This window comes from Chroicocephalus ridibundus, chromosome 6 (assembly GCF_963924245.1).
Source record: "Chroicocephalus ridibundus chromosome 6, bChrRid1.1, whole genome shotgun sequence".
Lineage (NCBI taxonomy): Eukaryota > Metazoa > Chordata > Aves > Charadriiformes > Laridae > Chroicocephalus > Chroicocephalus ridibundus.
In genome coordinates, this window is record NC_086289.1 from 54,806,310 (window position 1) to 54,823,979 (window position 17,670).

The window sequence follows — 17,670 nt, forward strand, 5'->3', positions numbered from 1 at the left end:
CAAGATGCTGTTTGGGGTTGCAGTATCTGTAGCTTTAGCTAACAAAAAGATTAAGAGGAGGACAAGCGTTTGTGCTGGTTTTGACTGGGATAGAGTTAATTTTCTTCATAATAGCTGCATGGGGCTAAGTTTTGTATTTGTGCTGGAAACAGTGTTGACCACACAAGGATGTTTTAGCTATTGCTGGCCAGTGTTTACGCAGAAGCAAGGCTTTTTCTGCTCCTCACACTGCCCTGCCAGCGAGCAGGCTGGGAGTGCACCGGAAGTTGGGAGGAGACGCCACCGGGACAGCTGACCCCAACTGACCAAAGGGATATTCCATGACATGACATCATCCTTAGTATACTCAGTATATAAAGCTGGGGGAAGAAGAAGAAAGGGGAGAACATTTGGAGTGATGGTGTTTGTCTTCCCAAGTAACCGTTACACATGATGGAGCCCTGCTTTCCTGCTGAAGGCCGAACACCTGCCTGCCCATGGGAAGCAGTGAATGAATTCCTTGCTTTCCTTTGTTTGCATTCGCAGCTTTTGCTCTACCTATTAAACTGTCTATCTCAACTCATGAGTTTTCTCAGTTTTACTCTTCTGATTCTCTCCCCCATCACACCTGGAGGGGGAGTGAGCAAGGAGCAGCATGGTGCTTAGCTGCTGGTTAAACCATGACGTGTCACGTAACCTTTCACATCTACAAGGCTGGACTGGCCAGGCTCACATCTTTCTTATCACATGAGAGAGGCAAGCTGGGCTCCTTCCAGGGGCTTGCTTCAGTGCCCTGTCATGCTCACCACTGAGGATGTGGCCCCTCTGACCAACGCCGCCATTATGCACACTGAGAGACCACACTGAGCAGGCAAAGGGAATCAGAGGACCCTTGTATTCTCCAGCTCGCTCACAACCGGGCAGGCCTTGGTAGCTCTCCACCACCATCATCATCATCATCTACCTGAGAGGTCCATGGCCGCGCCAAAGGATCGTGGCAGGGGACAGCGAGGACCGGACCTCATCTCACGCCACTGGCCGTTACAGCCGTTACAGCCGCCCTGAGGTGAGGGGGCGCGCGCTCCCGCACGCGGCAACTACAACTCCCATCCTGCCCCGCGAGGCGCAGGCCGGGCGCTGCCGACTACACATCCCGGCATCCCACGGGGGGGGCTCTCTCTCGCGAGCCCCGGGAACTCTGGGCGCCGCTCTCGCGAGAGCGCGTGGGTCCGGAAGCTCCACGTCGGAGGGTCGGAGACACCTCAGCCGTCGGGGCGACGCGGGGCCATGGTGGGTCTGGCGGCCGCTCCGCCGGCGGGGCCTGCTGCCTGCCCTGGGAGCGCGGCGGGGCGGGGGACCGGGAGCCCGGCCCGGGCGGGCAGGGGTGAGGGGGGCGGTGGGCCGCGGCCCGGGCGGAGAGGGTTGAGGGGGGCTGCGGCAGGGCCGGCCGAGCGCGCTGCGAGCAAACCCCCGGTGCCGGAGGGTTGCTAGGGGCCGCGCAGGGGTGAGGGGCTGAGCAGCCGCCAGGCCCGGGGGTCGCGGGGCCCTCCGTTAGGCCCCGCCCGAGGCGGTCGGGTTTGGCTCAGGGCAGCACAAGTCAGGAGTAAGTCCGTGCGGGGTCTTCTTACTTGATTCGGGCTTCCCTGTGCCCGTGCTGCTTGAACAGGTGGTGGTGTTGTTCCGTAATTTAGGTTAAATACGGGAGAAAGTGCTTGAACGTCCCCTAGCATCATTATGCTTGCGGTCACGGAGCAGATCCCTTGGGCTGTGTCACCAGTGTGGGGCTGCAGGACAATTTCTCAAACAGAGCTAACAGTTGTCAAAGTGTTTTGAGTATGTGTTGCAGCTAATCTCTTAGACTGGCCATGGTCTAGTCCTTAGTAGCAGTAGATAAGAGCAATTCCAAGGATAAACGCAGCATCGTGTGTAATTGTCTTGCCTGCTTTCCTAGTATTTATGGCAGCAGAAATAAATCACAAGTTCATTCTCTGCTGTCAGATGTCATGTCCATAAGTTACAGGTACTACATGATAGCTAGGTATCTTTTTTTCTCCTTGTGGTGTCTAACATATATAACCACAGGTTTTATTTTGCTACAAAACACATACAGCATTCTGTGATCAGATATTACCTGTTACGCTCTCTGAGATAAAATGTCAGCAGCATTAAGCGAGCTCAGCAGTCTTTGAGCCTCTAAATGAATCTCTAATGCCTCAAACATTTTAGAAAATAGCTTTGGTGTACTTCATGCCTTTTAAATGCACTGGCTTTACATTGCCAGTGATGAAAGTGGAAGGCCAAAGCCCTCTTTATAAGAGAAAGACTTAAACTTCTCTTTTCCCCCCTTTTTGCAATATAGTGTTCGGTTCTAAAGCTTAATGTTGGAATTGTGAAAGGAAATAAATTTATAACAGGCAAATGTTGTTGTGATAACTGGCTTATACACGTCTTTGTTATTTCAAGTGAAATAGCAGGAAGATTCATTTTCTATTGTTTCTATTAGAAGCAGATTCTCATTGCTTTGCTTTAGTAGTTCAGGGACACCAGGAAGATGTACAGAGCATCTTTTTTTTTTTTTTTTTGACTGTTCTGGGGATACTTTATACAGTATGAAAAACTTCTCTATTTCACAAAGTTAAATTAAATGGGTCCATTGCCATTGGCAGAGATGTGATGTTTCAAGAAACCCCTACAAAAACAAGCAGATGGATATAAAATAGTAGTTTTCTGTCTGCCTGAAAAGCAGAAATGACTCTTTTTTTTTAAAGTTTAACTTCAGCTTTCCTTCCTCCATTGTATTCCTGTGCCAGTTATGTTGAGTGACTTAATATTCTTAATTCTTTTCCTCTCTAGCCTCTTCGACTTGATATAAAGCGGAAACTAACAGCTCGGTCTGACCGAGTGAAGAGCGTTGACTTGCATCCCACGGAACCATGGATGTTGGCTAGCCTTTACAATGGTAGCGTCTGTGTTTGGAACCATGAAACCCAGGTGAAGATTTTTGTTTTCTTTTATTATGAAATCTTCGTAACTGACAGATGCATAAACTCTATTTTTTCAATACTAGATACACAAGAAGAATCTTACGTTACTGCACTAATTGACTGTATTCTCCCCATCTAATTTACAAAAGTCACTATAATAATGGGCAAAGAATATCTTGAGCTATAACTTCAATGGTGTTTCGTTTCATATAAATTTATTTTTCAACAATGATATGGTTTCTGTATTTCTTGCAAACTTAATGCCCTTCCTTCTGAGGGATCAGATGCCTCTGTCTTTTACCTGCTATCTGTATTTCTGAACGCTGAAGGAACTCTTAGTCCTCTATCTATCTGTCAAGTATAGTTGAAATTGGGCAGCAGCTCCAAAAGTGTTTGGGAAGTCTGGGGCTGGGTTAAGCACGAAGGGAGGACGTAAAGGTGGTGATAAAAAAACCAGAAGAGGCAGGCATTTTCCCCTGCTTGGACAGGGATGTTCCTTTTAAAAAGTGTATGTGTAGTGTTGTAGGATTCTTTGGAGAGTTGCCAAAGACAATATACTGAACACTGTTACGAAAAGAAAAAAAGCTGATTTCAAAACTGTTATTTTACCCAGTGCTATAAACTTATTGTTTTTATTTTTAGACTCTGGTGAAGACTTTTGAAGTGTGTGACCTACCCGTGAGAGCTGCAAAATTTGTGGCAAGAAAGAACTGGGTTGTTACGGGAGCTGTAAGCTATCTTCTTGTGATTTCCATATGCAGTGTTATTTCTCTAATTTATATTTTCATGCCATTATTTTGTACATCCTAATAGTATGGTTGATCTGAACTTGTAGAAGAGAAAGGAATACTTTGCTACGGTTTCCCAGAAATTTTCTGCTTTAAGTAAGCTTAGAAACTTGAACTTTTTATTTCAAAGGAGAGCAACCTAATATGGTGGCTAATCCTACACGTAGTGCAAGATCTAGATTCAACTTTTACTGTCAACTGGAACACACTCAGCACCCAATTTTGACTATATATTAGCAGCGCTACTTTAACTAAGGTGAAACTAATGGCTATCCCAGACTTTCTACTTTTGTTCTTGGTTATATTAAAAATAATTTTTTTAGAGTTTTGTTCACCTTAAGAAAAATACTTTTTTTTTTTATATACAGTGAGTCTAATTCTTTGAGAGCAAAAGTTTTATTCTAATCTTCATAACACATTTTTCTTGATGGAAGGAATGTTTTTTGTCTAAATTGCCTAAAATTTTTTGTCTCTATTTTATTTGCTCGTCTTCTGCCCTAGACACAGCAAAAAATCTTGTTGTCTTATGTTGCCATGACCCAGTTATTTCAAGTGGGCACAGTTTCCCTATAAGTACAATACTGCCGCCTTAGCAGCACAGGTGTTCAATCAGCTGTATGAGAACTGGATTAGGAACTGAAGAAAGTTGAAGTCTCCATTTTTATCAGCTGAATTTCTCCTGAAACGTTTTCTTGATCTGATTCAGTGTGCAGCTGTATTTGTCCTAGCACTCCCAAGGGAGGCTGCAATGCAGTAGCAAGAAATAGTAAAGAAGGGGCAAGACAGGGGCTGTCAGCAGCAGAGCCAAGTCTTAGTGACTATGAAAATGTGACGTAAGCAATAAGTCATTACGTATTCTGTGTGTTCTGTGTTAATTATGCTGATAGCTGGCCTCAAAAACACATACTTGTCCTTTTCTGCCATTCCAAAGGGTGGTTTCTGTAGGTATTGCTGCTTAAACAGGCATGTGTGTGAAAGAGGAAAAGCGAGAGTGAAAAAGTAAATGCTTTGGATAAAAACACATAGTGTAGAGTTTATCACAGCACCTAAGTTTCATTTACTCTGATGGCCTTGTAAGTCGTGGTCACTTCTGAAAGCTTTACCTGATGTTTTATTCCTTGTCAGATAGTTCTTCAAAATTGGGGGGTTGTTTTGGGTTTTTTTGTTTGGTTTGGGTTTTTTAGAGGTTTGGGAATACCGTATCTGAAATAAAGATATCCTTTTTTTTTCTTTTTTACCCAAAAACTCAATTTTTAAAAAGTTAAATTGAAATAATCTTTCCACTTGATTTAGAGCTACAATTTCTTTCCTCCTGACCCCACAGCATTAACATCATTGTAAGTCTGATGTTGGAGCACCTTGCTTTTCATTTTCTAAGGAGCATTAATAATTTTCCAAGCATTTTTGCACTTCCTTTAATTTTAAATCAAAATACTATTCAATGTATCTTTTAAAGATGAGATTTTAGTTGAAGTTTTCCTCTTTTTATAAATGCTTTGCAATGGGCCTGGGTAATTTATAGACTTCTTAATCAAATTCTGATTTGTATCTACTTGTAGCGATGTGCAGAAAATACATTTTCTTAAACATTTTGTTGTGGTGGAATGATTTTTGTTGTTGTTTTTTTTTCTAACTACTCTGCATTGAATATAAGGTGTATTAAACAGAGAGTCCTATTTTAATGGTTGCTTTTCATCTCTTTCTTAGGATGACATGCAAATAAGAGTTTTTAATTATAACACCTTGGAAAGAGTTCACATGTTTGAGGCTCACTCAGATTACATTCGTTGTATTGCTGTGCATCCCACACAGCCTTTCATACTGACGAGCAGCGGTAAGAGTTCTTTGGTATATTTTTATATTTGTTAACCAGCTATTTTTAGGCTTCTGTTTTCTACTTGAAGGATTGTCTGTTTTTTTCCTTTTTCTACTGAAACAGGAATCCTTGAGCAAGTAGCCAACATGACAGTTGCCACTTCATGTTATTTCTTTACCATATGCATTCATGTTTTTAATGGAATATCAACTGTATTTGCAAATTGAAATGTAATAGCTTATGTTCGTCAGAGAAGACCAAAAATACCTCATTGGTTAGTATCTGCCAGAGGAAAAGTTCATATGCGTGCTAATTAGCTGTTGTTTGAGTTTGCCACACTAAAGGTCTGGGTTATGGTTTTTTTTTTAAAAAAAAACAACAATGGTTTGGAGTATGTTTTCAGATGGCAATCTGACTAGAAGAAACAGATAACATTAATCTTTTTTTTTTTTCCCCAAAATGCTATTGAGTTCTCCGTTATTTGGGGTGACCTATTGCAGTGACTATGTTACTCAGAATTGGAAGATCACAGTATCCCAACAGATCTGGCCCAAGAACATCTACATTGTGCTCCTCTGTCCTTTTTGTTCCTGGAAACCTTGCTAATGCAGTCAGAGCTCTGCAAGGATGCAGAGAGTCTTTGAGTCAGAAGTACTGTATATTTCTCCGTTTTGCTGAAACAAAGGGACTAGGAAGCCAGCATGGTTGTCTCGGCTGCCTGTTCCTTTGTGCTCATCAGAGTAGATGCTACAGAAGAAAGCACAGGTCCGATTCCTTAATGTCTGCCAAGTATTTTAAGTTTAATCCAATACCTTAATATAAATTCTTAATCTCCCTTTTTAAGGCAGATGTGTGGTCTGAACAGAATATTTAGCTGAGCTGGGCAGACTGATTTGTTTTAGTTTTTATGACCATTTTGCTGGACAATCTTTTTGATGAACTTATACTCCCTGTGGTCCTTCTGCAAGGAAGGACCAGTAATCTTAGACATGAAAAATATATTGAGTGTTAGTAGTGCCTGCTTTGAAGGAGAAGGGACGGGTGAGCCTTTAACTTGAAGTTAGTAAGAATTACGTAGTTTACGAAGGTAGGTATCAGAATATATTAAACTAACTGCAGCTTGGTTTTTTGTTGTTTTGTTTTTTTTTTCAGATGACATGCTTATTAAACTCTGGGACTGGGATAAAAAGTGGTCTTGTTCTCAGGTGTTTGAAGGACACACCCATTATGTCATGCAGATTGTCATAAACCCAAAAGACAATAATCAGTTCGCCAGTGCCTCTTTGGACAGGACAATCAAGGTAGATAAACTGTATTTGGGGGTGGGTGGTCATTACAAAATTATCAGACAGAATACACAAACCAATGATACTGTATGGACGGTGGGTCAGAATTCTTAAAAGTAGGTGCAATAATAGAATTTTTATTGCATAAAGGCCTGAACGTTGGTCAAGTTACTATACACCTACTAAGAAATTCAGTTAACTTACAAGATCACCTGTCACCTCTAATCATTGAAATGTGGTTCTCTAAATTCAAAGTACTGCATTTCCATATGGATTATACTGAAATACTGGGGAGGGGTAATGGTTATACTTCAATGAGGGGTTTGGGCGAATTGAAACATATATATACACACGTAGTAAAGCCTTTAACTATGTGCATTTAAAAAAAATCAACAAACAAAACCACAAAAAAAACCCCAAAAACAAATCCACTAAACCCGTTTCTCCCATTATTTTCCCTGTCCTTGGCTGTCTGTAATATGAATTGTTTCCAAAGTGTCTTCAGCCTTCTTATGGTGGACCCTGATGAGTTTCATTTGCTGTGAAACTATTACTAAATATGAAGGCCTAGAGATTTACAGCCACCCAGTCAGTGAGACTTCATCACGTTCCCTATAAATTAGCAGTATATTGTCTGTAAAATGCCAGTTTTGATTTCATACATCCTCAGATGTTGAGATTAGGTGTGTGTAAGTGTTGATTTGTTGTGATGATCATGGGAAAATAGAAGTGTATCTACAACTTGACTCACTTCATTTGGTGTCCTCATTTAGCATGAGATTTGTCATTCATTTACTGTAACTGGAAAAAAATAAAATTCTGGACACAGTTTGGGGCAACCTGTGTATGCACAAACAGTGCATTTTCTAGGTCTATTATTTAATTTCATAAACAGATACTTCTTAAAAGCAGCATCTTACATGGTTTTATGTCCTTAAAAAAAAAAAAAAAGTTGAAAGAAACCAATTCCACTGTTCTGAGGTGTGAGCCCAGTGTGTGCAACTTAGCATGTTATTTCTGTTTAATAACAGGGGGTGGTAGTTTGATAAACAGTTGTTCAAGTTTTTCGCCTAAGAAAAACAAATGTATCTTTTGAATTTCATATTCCATATCTTTGGAATTGTAAATGTACATCTGAATACCTACTCTGGCAAGGTTGACCTGGATGCAAAAGATAAACAATTACAAGCAGTTGTGTTCTATTGTTGGGTTGTTCTGGTGTTCTTTTGGGAAGGTGTGGCAGCTTGGCTCTTCTTCACCCAACTTTACTCTGGAAGGCCATGAGAAAGGAGTAAATTGCATTGACTATTACAGTGGAGGAGACAAGCCGTACCTCATTTCAGGTGCAGATGACCGGTTGGTTAAGATCTGGGACTATCAGGTATGTGGTCAACTCTTTGTGAACTCTTGTGCAGACTGCCATAGCAAAACTATTAGTGAAAAAATAGAAAAAGAGGGAAAAGACTTGAATACACCAACAGATTTTCCTCCTTTGTCCTTGGAAAGAAGGAGGTGGGGGGGCAATGTTTAATGTAAATAAATATTTCAGTAAAAAACCCCAACTTTGTTAACCCTTGCAAAAACCTGCTGTGAATTTAAATAACCTCAAAGTTAATTTGCAGAATTAAATTTGACATGAGGTTTATATTATTAGCATTGTTTTTTTTTTCTTGTAGTTTAGTAATCCCTACCTTTCGGACATCTTTTTTTACTGTGGATAGAGGCCCTCCTCTCCTATGTTCAAATGTGAATATTCTTCATGTATCAACTCTTTCCATCCTTCAGTTCTCATTCATTTTTTCTTTATTCCCTTCCCTCTCTCCATTTTCTTCCTGTGCACATTTACACAGGCACGTGTGTGTATGCTCACAGGCACATGTGTTTGTACTTGACAGTTTGTGGGGGTCATGAGGTGACTTGTTTGAATGTTCTACAGGAAAAAAAAAAAAGTGATAGAATTCAGGGACTGTTGCTGGAACCTAGAGCTCCTAAGTTCTTCCTGCGTACAAGTTTACGAATGGCCAGAAGGGCAAGATAAAATTTGTTAGATAGTACTTTCACGTTGTTAAAGCATATTGCCCTAGGGTAAATCCAAGCTCAGAAATTAAAGCTAGTGCTGTTAATTTAAGTATGGACTGCAGTAAGGACCGCTACGTGCCCCCATGTACAGTTGTATATACATCACTTACCTAGTCCAATCTTAGTTATCTCAAGCAGGGTAGACTTTTCTTTCATAACTGTATGAACGAATGTTCTTAACAAAGACAGTATTAGATCTGTCTTCACATGTATTTAGATTCAGGTAGAAGTTTTGCTCTGATTTTTTTTTTTATTTTTTTTTTCAGTGAACTAAGCTTTCTGTCTTGCTTTGATCTGTGCTACCTGGCTCTGAGAAGTGTATCTTTTAGGCAGAAACCCATCTGAAAATAGAGGGGAAACAACTATGTCAAGGAAAATAAATAGTTTCTTCTGGGGAGGAGGAATTAACTCAATACAGTCACAGCTTTTAATATGTCTTACGCTCTTTGAGAATTTTGGAAATAAATATTGCTGGAAGAAATCTAGAGAAATACGTTTTGAGATAAATTTTGGATTTGGGGGCAGACTTTTAAGAAATGAAGGTAAAAATGTAGCAACGTGTTTATTATCTGTGCCTGTACCTCTGACTTGTTTGGGGTTTTTTTGTTGTTTTTTTTTCAGAATAAAACATGTGTGCAGACACTGGAAGGACATGCTCAAAACGTGTCGTGTGTCAGCTTCCATCCTGAATTGCCTATCATTATCACAGGCTCAGAAGATGGTAATTTTGGTTTTTTTCTGATATATAAAGGACAGGGGAAGAGCTTATGGGAGAACTCTTCTTGTGGTGTGGCCACATACCTCCTGCCCTCATATTGAGAGAAGAGATAAAAGGCATACGTTTATTTCTCTTTTCCTCTAGGAACTGTGCGCATTTGGCATTCAAGCACTTACCGCCTGGAAAGTACCCTCAACTATGGTATGGAGAGGGTGTGGTGTGTGGCCAGTTTAAGAGGATCCAATAACGTGGCTTTGGGATATGATGAAGGCAGCATTATTGTTAAGGTACAACTAATGATTTGAAATGAGAAATGGTGATTCATCGCTGTCCTGTGTACAGAGCAACTAATTTCTGATTCTGCGGTAATATGTAAAATACTGAAAAATTGGCATTTTAATTGGCATTTTTAGACAGAGCCAAGGTATTTCACTAGATACATTCAACTGAAAAGGAAATCAAGAATGTATTTCCTCCATCTGCTAAATTCTTGTGCTACACTTCCTAGCTTGGTCGTGAAGAACCTGCCATGTCCATGGATGCAAATGGAAAAATTATTTGGGCTAAACATTCAGAAGTCCAACAGGCTAACTTGAAAGCTATGGGAGATGCTGAAATCAAAGACGGAGAAAGATTGCCACTGGCTGTAAAGGACATGGGGAGCTGTGAAATCTATCCTCAGACAATTCAGCACAACCCTAATGGACGGTAATAGATTTTAGAGCAAAATACCTAAACATATCTGATTTCTCCTTTTTTTTTTTTTTTTTATTATTTCATATTGGAAAACTTTTTGAGTGAAAAAAAAATGAGTTGCATTTGTGCTGGTGGCTGAGAGCCTGCGGAGAACAGGTATATTGGAGCCAGGCACTGTAAAATCTGAGTAATGGATGGGCTTCACCTGTAAGAGCTCACAGCATAAACGGACAGGTTGGACATTCTAGTTAGGGGAAGAAGCATGCAAAGAAAATTTATAAAGTCATAGCAGCAAGCCACATTCTTTTATTACTTATCTTGAATAGATTTTTTGGTAACAAATGGGCTAAATTAAAGTAAAAGGTGAAGAGATAGAAGGTACAAGACCTGCTCAGTGGAGACCAGAAGGAAGAGGGAATAGCAAGTAGATAGCAACATGATGCAGAGAAACATCCCTTCCTGTGACATTTTTGGCATATATGAAGCTCTCTTATTCTGTCTGCATTTGCAGTGATTATATTGGACTAGGGGCCTTTAATTTTTCAGATAATTTATGTGCTTGATCATGCCTGTTGAACTGAATGCAGATATCCGACACATGCATCTTTCTTCTGTTGTAGGTTTGTTGTGGTGTGTGGTGATGGTGAATACATCATCTACACAGCTATGGCTCTGAGAAACAAGAGCTTTGGTTCTGCACAGGAGTTCGTGTGGGCACATGATTCTTCAGAGTAAGTGTTGCAGATTTTTTTCCTTTGTATTAACTTAAATTTGCTGCCACTAGTTTTCAGGCTGTACAAAGGGTAAACTGGCCTGAAGACTAAGACCTGTGCGGATAATGAACTTTCAATAACTGTCCTGCTTTAAAATTTTCCATTTGTAGCACTCCACTAATTTTTGAAGATAAATCAAATGCACTTGTTTTGTAGCAACCTACAATTCTAGTAATTTGCTACTTAGGAAGCTGAATAATTTTTTTTTTTTTTTTTTTTTTTTTACGATGCAATTTCTATTTAGATACGCCATCAGGGAGAGCAACAGTGTTGTAAAGATATTTAAAAATTTCAAAGAGAAGAAGTCATTCAAGCCTGATTTTGGAGCAGAAGGTAAATATTTAGTTTTAAAATAGATATGTTGGCACACTTTTTTTGCACAACGTGGATTTCTTCCATCTTTATTTTCTTGCAGGCATCTATGGTGGCTTCCTGTTGGGGGTCAGATCTGTTAATGGTTTGGCATTCTATGATTGGGAAAACACAGAATTGATTCGCAGAATTGAAATTCAGCCCAAACACGTAAGTTTCTGGATGGGACTGAAGATATTTACCTGTCCGTTTTTACTGACTTTATTTATTTTACTAGACTACTGATTTTCTTGAATGAAGCCAAGCTGTCAATTATAAAGTAATAACTTCTTAAGTTTTATGTCAGTCTTGTAGCAGAAGGGGGGGGAAAAAGTCCCCGTATGTGTTGGTTTCTCAGGTCCTAAAGCTTCTGTTGGAATTAATATGTTCTAACACTAATTTATACATCCTCCTTCCTTAACCTGGGGTCTCTAAAACGGTGCTGTTGTTGATTCTGATGATACAGATTTTCTGGTCTGACTCGGGTGAGCTTGTCTGCATTGCCACGGAAGAGTCGTTCTTCATTCTGAAATACCTATCAGAAAAAGTTGCAGCAGCCCAAGAAACACATGAAGGTGTCACTGAAGATGGAATTGAAGATGCTTTTGAGGTACCTTCTATTTAAAAAATGGTATAGGATTAGAGGTCACTGAAGCAAGTCTTCCCAGAGTGTAACAAATTAGTCCCTAACATAGTCCTATTAAACTTTAGTTTCCAAAACATTGAGTACCACATGGTGTCCATCTGTCTGAGGAACACTGTTAACCATTTCATTTGGGTTCCCTGGGGAGAGTATCCCGGTTTGAATCCCAGCACGACAGACCTTGATGCCTACGTTTCTTTTCATGCATCTGTTTACTGTTCCCAACGGCGCTATAGAGGTTATTTTTCAAACACACATTTGGATACCATGTTTACGTAGTTTAAACCTTTTCTGCAGTTCTCAAGTTTTGAAATGCTATTGAAGTTTGAGAACAAGTGAAAAAACAACCAAATAAACAAAAAAACCCAAAACCAAAACAAAACACTGCGTGCTGTGAAATGTCAGAAAGAAAAATTTCACAAGGAAGGTTGTCTTTGATTAACGTTTAGTTAATTGTCTTGCTTAACATTTAGTTTGGTGCTTGTTTCCTAGATTTCTAATTGGTTTAGTTAAGAATTAAGGTAGGCATTTCTATAGCTACTTAAATCAAATTTTATTTGCAGGTTCTTGGTGAGATTCAGGAGATTGTGAAAACAGGCTTGTGGGTAGGAGACTGCTTTATTTACACCAGTTCTGTGAACAGGCTGAACTACTATGTTGGAGGAGAAATTGTCACTATTGCCCATTTAGACAGGTAAGTTCCTGCATCAAGTTATGAGCAAGCATTAAAGGTTCTTTCAGTGAAGTTTGGACAAGGTGAACCTCCTCACCTGCTTGCTGTGCATTGCTACTTTTTCTTACATATCATGCTAACCTAAGTTCTGAGGCAGTAATATCATCTTAAAGGGAATAAACAGTGTTATGTGAAAGCGTATGTATTGTAAAAGTGGAATCTTTCCTGTGAGCATTCTTGCTACCGTTAAGACCTATTGGAGTGTTTTTTATGGACTATTTGGTAGTGGATCTATTCAAGGTGAATATTCTTTGTCTTGTTTCAGGACAATGTATCTCTTGGGTTATATCCCGAAGGACAACCGACTGTATTTGGGCGATAAGGAGCTGAACATTGTTAGCTACTCTTTGCTGGTCTCAGTGCTTGAATATCAAACTGCTGTGATGAGAAGAGATTTCAGTATGGCTGACAAAGTTCTTCCCACGATTCCAAAAGAACAGAGAACCAGAGTTGCGCATTTTCTTGAAAAACAGGCAAGAAAACTACCTCTTGGTTATCAAAAATTTAACAAATCAGTTTATTTGCATTTCTAATTGAATTTGCTAAGCAAAACCCATTCATGTTACCTGTAAGCATAAACTCTTGTTAATCATCCATTTGATAATACCGTAACCTTCTGTTTAGAGGGTTTTTGTTAGAACATCTGGGATGCTGTTTGACCTGACAGATCACAGTCTCACTTCCAGACTTTTGTTTTAGGGCTTCAAACAACAAGCTCTTGCAGTATCTACAGATCCGGAGCACCGTTTTGAACTTGCTCTTCAACTTGGAGAATTAAAAATAGCATATCAGCTTGCAGTGGAAGCAGAGGTAAACATAAAATTTTTGGTGGCTTATACTAATTCTGAGTATTAGCATAAATCTGAGAGGCCCTGTAAGAAAAGACAGTGGTATATGGGGATGCAGTACAGCGCTCTGAACACTATATAAATAGTGTTCCTCCAACTTCCTTGATGAAGCTCTTCTGCTTGTAATTCAAAGGAATCCAGGCTGTGAGGTGGGGATAAAAGAATGTTGTCTGCTCAGAAAGCTACGGGAACTCCTGGAGAATACAAAACTGGAACCAAGCCTTAATCTCCAGTATTTAAGAGTGAGGAGGGGTGGCAGGACTGAAGCCTCTGGGCCTTTGTTCCAGCCTTGGCAAACGTAAACCTATGCAGAAGGAAGACTGGCAGGCAGTGATTTGTCCCGTTGCCATTATTCAGAGAACTGATCTCACAGTTCCTGTTGTAAAATAATGAAGTTAGTGATAAGGAATGTGAACTTAGTTCCAGACACCAATACATTTCTTTCATTCTGAGGGTTAACTTGTGAGCTTTCTTTAAGAGACTGTTACTGTTTAAATTTCCAAAGTTATTTCTACCTCCTCCCTCCATGTTTAATGAAAAACTGTTTATTTTCTGTAATGGTATAGCTGCGTAATGATCTGCATGTAACACTCGCCGTCTCATGCTGTGAAGCTGCAGTAATCACAGTATCTCAAAGGGAAGACAAGTTTAATGATGGGATATGGTACCTTCACAAGTAAACTAACGTTTCTGTATTGAATGCTCTGAAAATCTTTAAAAGCCGTTCAAAACTGCGAGGGTTACGTACTTTTTGGTTTTTCTTTCCCTCCCTCTCCCCTTTTTGTACCATTAGTCAGAACAGAAGTGGAAGCAACTGGCTGAACTTGCCATTAGTAAATGCCAGTTTGGCTTAGCCCAGGAGTGTCTCCACCATGCCCAGGACTACGGAGGACTACTGCTGCTGGCCACAGCCTCAGGAAACGCTAACATGGTGAATAAGTTAGCTGAAGGAGCAGAAAAAGATGGCAAGAACAATGTTGCATTTATGAGCTACTTCCTGCAGGGAAAGTAAGTAGCAAGCAAGAGATGCAGGTTGTTCTGTTTGCTTTCTGAAACGCAAAGAACCTCGGGTTCTTCTCATGGTTAACTACAGGTAACTTAAAACTTCATGGAGAAAGACTGCGGCGTGTGCCTTTTCAGAAAATCTGATTCTATTTTATGATGGCTGCTACTTTAACAGCTAATCCAATGCAAAAATTTGTCTATATTAAATTCACTGGTTAAAATCACAATTTAAAATCTTCTAGGCTTGATTCATGTTTGGAACTCCTGATTAAAACCGGGCGTCTCCCAGAAGCGGCTTTTCTTGCACGGACATACTTGCCAAGCCAAGTTTCAAGGTAACTTCAAAGCATATGTAGAGCGTGAAGAGTGTTGTCACAATTAGCTGTATCTAACAGTTATGGCTTGCATCCCCAGGGTTGTTAAACTGTGGCGGGAGAATCTCTCTAAAGTCAATCAAAAAGCTGCTGAGTCTCTTGCTGATCCTACAGAATATGAAAATCTTTTCCCTGGATTAAAGGAAGCTTTTGTTGCTGAAGAATATGTTAAACAAAGTCTTGCTGACTTGCGGCCAGCCAGGGAATATCCCCTTGTCACTGTAAGTAAGAAGTGGGAGCTCTTCTTGTCTCTAGAAGAAGAACATTTGGTGTTGTGTAAATTCAGCTTTAAGCAAGTCAGTGCAACCACAGAAACATTCCATGAACATATGTTTTGGTGGTTTTTTTTCTTTTTTTACTTAGCCAAATGAAGAAAGAAACTTACTTGAAGAAGCAAAAGGCTTTGAGCCTTCTGGAGTCACGGCACCTCAGGTCAGTGTTTGCCACTAAATAATGAATTCTAAGAAAGAGGCAACTTTGCTATTGTATGGGAACGTCTACCCTGGCCAATAATGGTCACTAAATTTCACCAACAGTGGACAAATTAATTACTCCTGAGTTCCATGTTCTTTTGCCTCAGACTCTTCTTAATCTACTGTAACTACTAATGACTTCTTCACTCTGAAATTATTTCTTTTGTGTAGTTACTTATCTTGGTTCATCTCTTGTTAGTGTATGTGAGTAACGGTACTCTTACCATTGAACTCATCCTGCAGAAAACCAATTTCAGTTGCACATACAAACACTGCCTCAACTGCTGCTAGTTTTCCAAAAGCTCAGTAGTTGGAATGTGGAAACTCTTGCATATTACAGTAATTCAAAATGCTTTATATTCTTTGCTAGTGTGCATGGTTGTGCAATAAGACTATTCTATAACTAATTGGCTAGGAATCCTACTCAATTATTTGAAAATATGTTCTAATTAATATCTGAAGTAACTCAAACTGATTTTTCTTTTTGACCACCTCAGCTGTCCAACTATTATGCAGCAAACACGACTTCAATGTAAGATAATGAGGCACCCACATTGAAACAAACACTTAAAATACTGTGTTTTTTCCTTGTAGAAGCACTACAAAACTTCACTGACAGTTCAGAGAAGTTAGCTTACTTTCAAATAGCTTTAGTGACTGTTACGAGCGTATCCTTGCATTCGGTTAGTGATGGCATAGAAGTCCTTAAACAGTTGTCTCACAACTGAGACTGAATAAGGGAAGTTTTGTAGGAGATAATTATGTAATTAATATGATTAACAGAATAGTACCATTGCGTCAGTAATGATATTAGCTGATAAATTATCTTAATATAAAACTTGTGCGGTAGCAAAGGAGGATGAGCGTTAAACCATTATAGGGTTCATAGGCAACGCTGCTTGCCAAAACTTTTGTGACAGTCTCAAGTAACCTCATCTCTTTCCTGCTGAGGACTTTGCAAATCTCTTACATTTTAACAGTGCTGCGGTATTTGAAACTAACTGACGCTTTCTGAAGGCTGTTTTCATTGCATCGGTTCCATCATCAACTGTTTTAAATAGACTGGGCAGTGAAACAGTCTGTACTGGTTTGACGACTAGAACACTTCCTGGCTGTGAAGATGTGGCTGAAGAATTGTGAGGGAAACTCTGAAAGAGAACCACCACGAGAGGGGGATTATAGGTCTACTCTTTACTTGCTTTTGTTGAAAGAATTTAAACTCGAAAGAACTTAAGGCATCTCTTTTTCATTAGAAGAAGGCTGAAGAACCAGTTCCATCTCCTAAACCTGAGGTGATGAAGACAGTTTTGCAGAATTCTGATATACTTCCAACAAGAGATCAAAAGGTACTGAAATGTATTTTTATGAAGGGGGAGGTACAAGCACTAAATTCATTTTGTGTTAAAGACTTCAACTAATGTGATGAAACCAAGGTACTGGAAAACATCACTTTCTGTATGAATAGACCCAGACACAGTAATATAGGGCCGTTCCTACAGCATTGTGGATTTACAAGGAACAAAAGGTGAAGCCCAAACAGTGGGGCTGAACATAGTAAAAAGTTGCAGTTCTGAGAGGGGTAGCTTCTCTCTACGGCTTGCTTTAACAGTGGTGTTTTGCGGAACGTGCAAATACACCATAGAGAATCATACATCACATAAGCTGGCTAACATGTAACCATATTAGTGTCCCCTTAATCTAGTCTTTCCTTTTCCTAGACACTACTGGACTTGGAAGATGATTTGGATAACTTGGATCTGGAAGATATTGATACCACAGATATCAATCTGGATGAAGAGATCTTAGATGAGTGAACATATTTCTTCGATGACCAAATCAATTACTCCAAACAAAGGAATGAAGTTCTGTGGACTATGTGCTCCAAGTTAATTTGATTTTTATACTGCAAGTGGACCATCTACATGTAGAAAGAAGGGTAGACCCAGCAGCTGTACAAAAGGAATCTGCTTCCACTATGTTGAAATTCAAGATACAGGCCTGCTCCAGTGCATACTAACAAACATTTTCATTTATCAAGCAATTAAATAAACCCTTTTAAATGTTCTATTCCTCAGTTCTCCATTTACTATTCTTAGCCTAGCCTCAATAGTGTGTATTGCAAAT

At 39.8% G+C, this 17,670-nt stretch overlaps 1 protein-coding gene across 2 annotated transcripts; it reads left to right on the top strand.

The window, feature by feature from the left end:
• The first annotated feature begins 1,176 nt into the window (after positions 1–1,176).
• Positions 1,177–17,616, top strand: COPB2 (COPI coat complex subunit beta 2). 2 transcript variants are annotated; one of them, XM_063339004.1, is made up of 22 exons: positions 1,177–1,269; positions 2,833–2,970; positions 3,606–3,692; positions 5,459–5,585; positions 6,720–6,868; positions 8,088–8,234; positions 9,554–9,653; positions 9,795–9,937; positions 10,159–10,358; positions 10,967–11,077; positions 11,364–11,452; positions 11,535–11,641; positions 11,937–12,080; positions 12,677–12,807; positions 13,112–13,319; positions 13,546–13,656; positions 14,488–14,702; positions 14,942–15,034; positions 15,114–15,294; positions 15,437–15,505; positions 16,800–16,892; positions 17,265–17,616. In XM_063339004.1, exons 1-22 carry the CDS (start codon positions 1,267–1,269, stop codon positions 17,358–17,360), a joined length of 2,742 nt encoding a protein of 913 aa, XP_063195074.1. In that variant the 5' UTR covers positions 1,177–1,266; the 3' UTR covers positions 17,361–17,616. The 2 variants fall into 2 exon arrangements, with proteins under 2 accessions (XP_063195074.1, XP_063195075.1); XM_063339005.1 differs by having other exon boundaries at positions 16,803–16,892.
• Positions 17,617–17,670: the final 54 nt, after the last annotated feature.

Bases quoted from the DNA above. Each gene is read 5' to 3' on its own strand.
- COPB2 (XM_063339004.1), top strand. The intron at 12,081-12,676 runs GTACCTTCTATT...TTTTATTTGCAG, and splicing joins GAATTGAAGATGCTTTTGAG to GTTCTTGGTGAGATTCAGGA. The intron at 13,657-14,487 runs GTAAACATAAAA...TTGTACCATTAG, and splicing joins AGCTTGCAGTGGAAGCAGAG to TCAGAACAGAAGTGGAAGCA.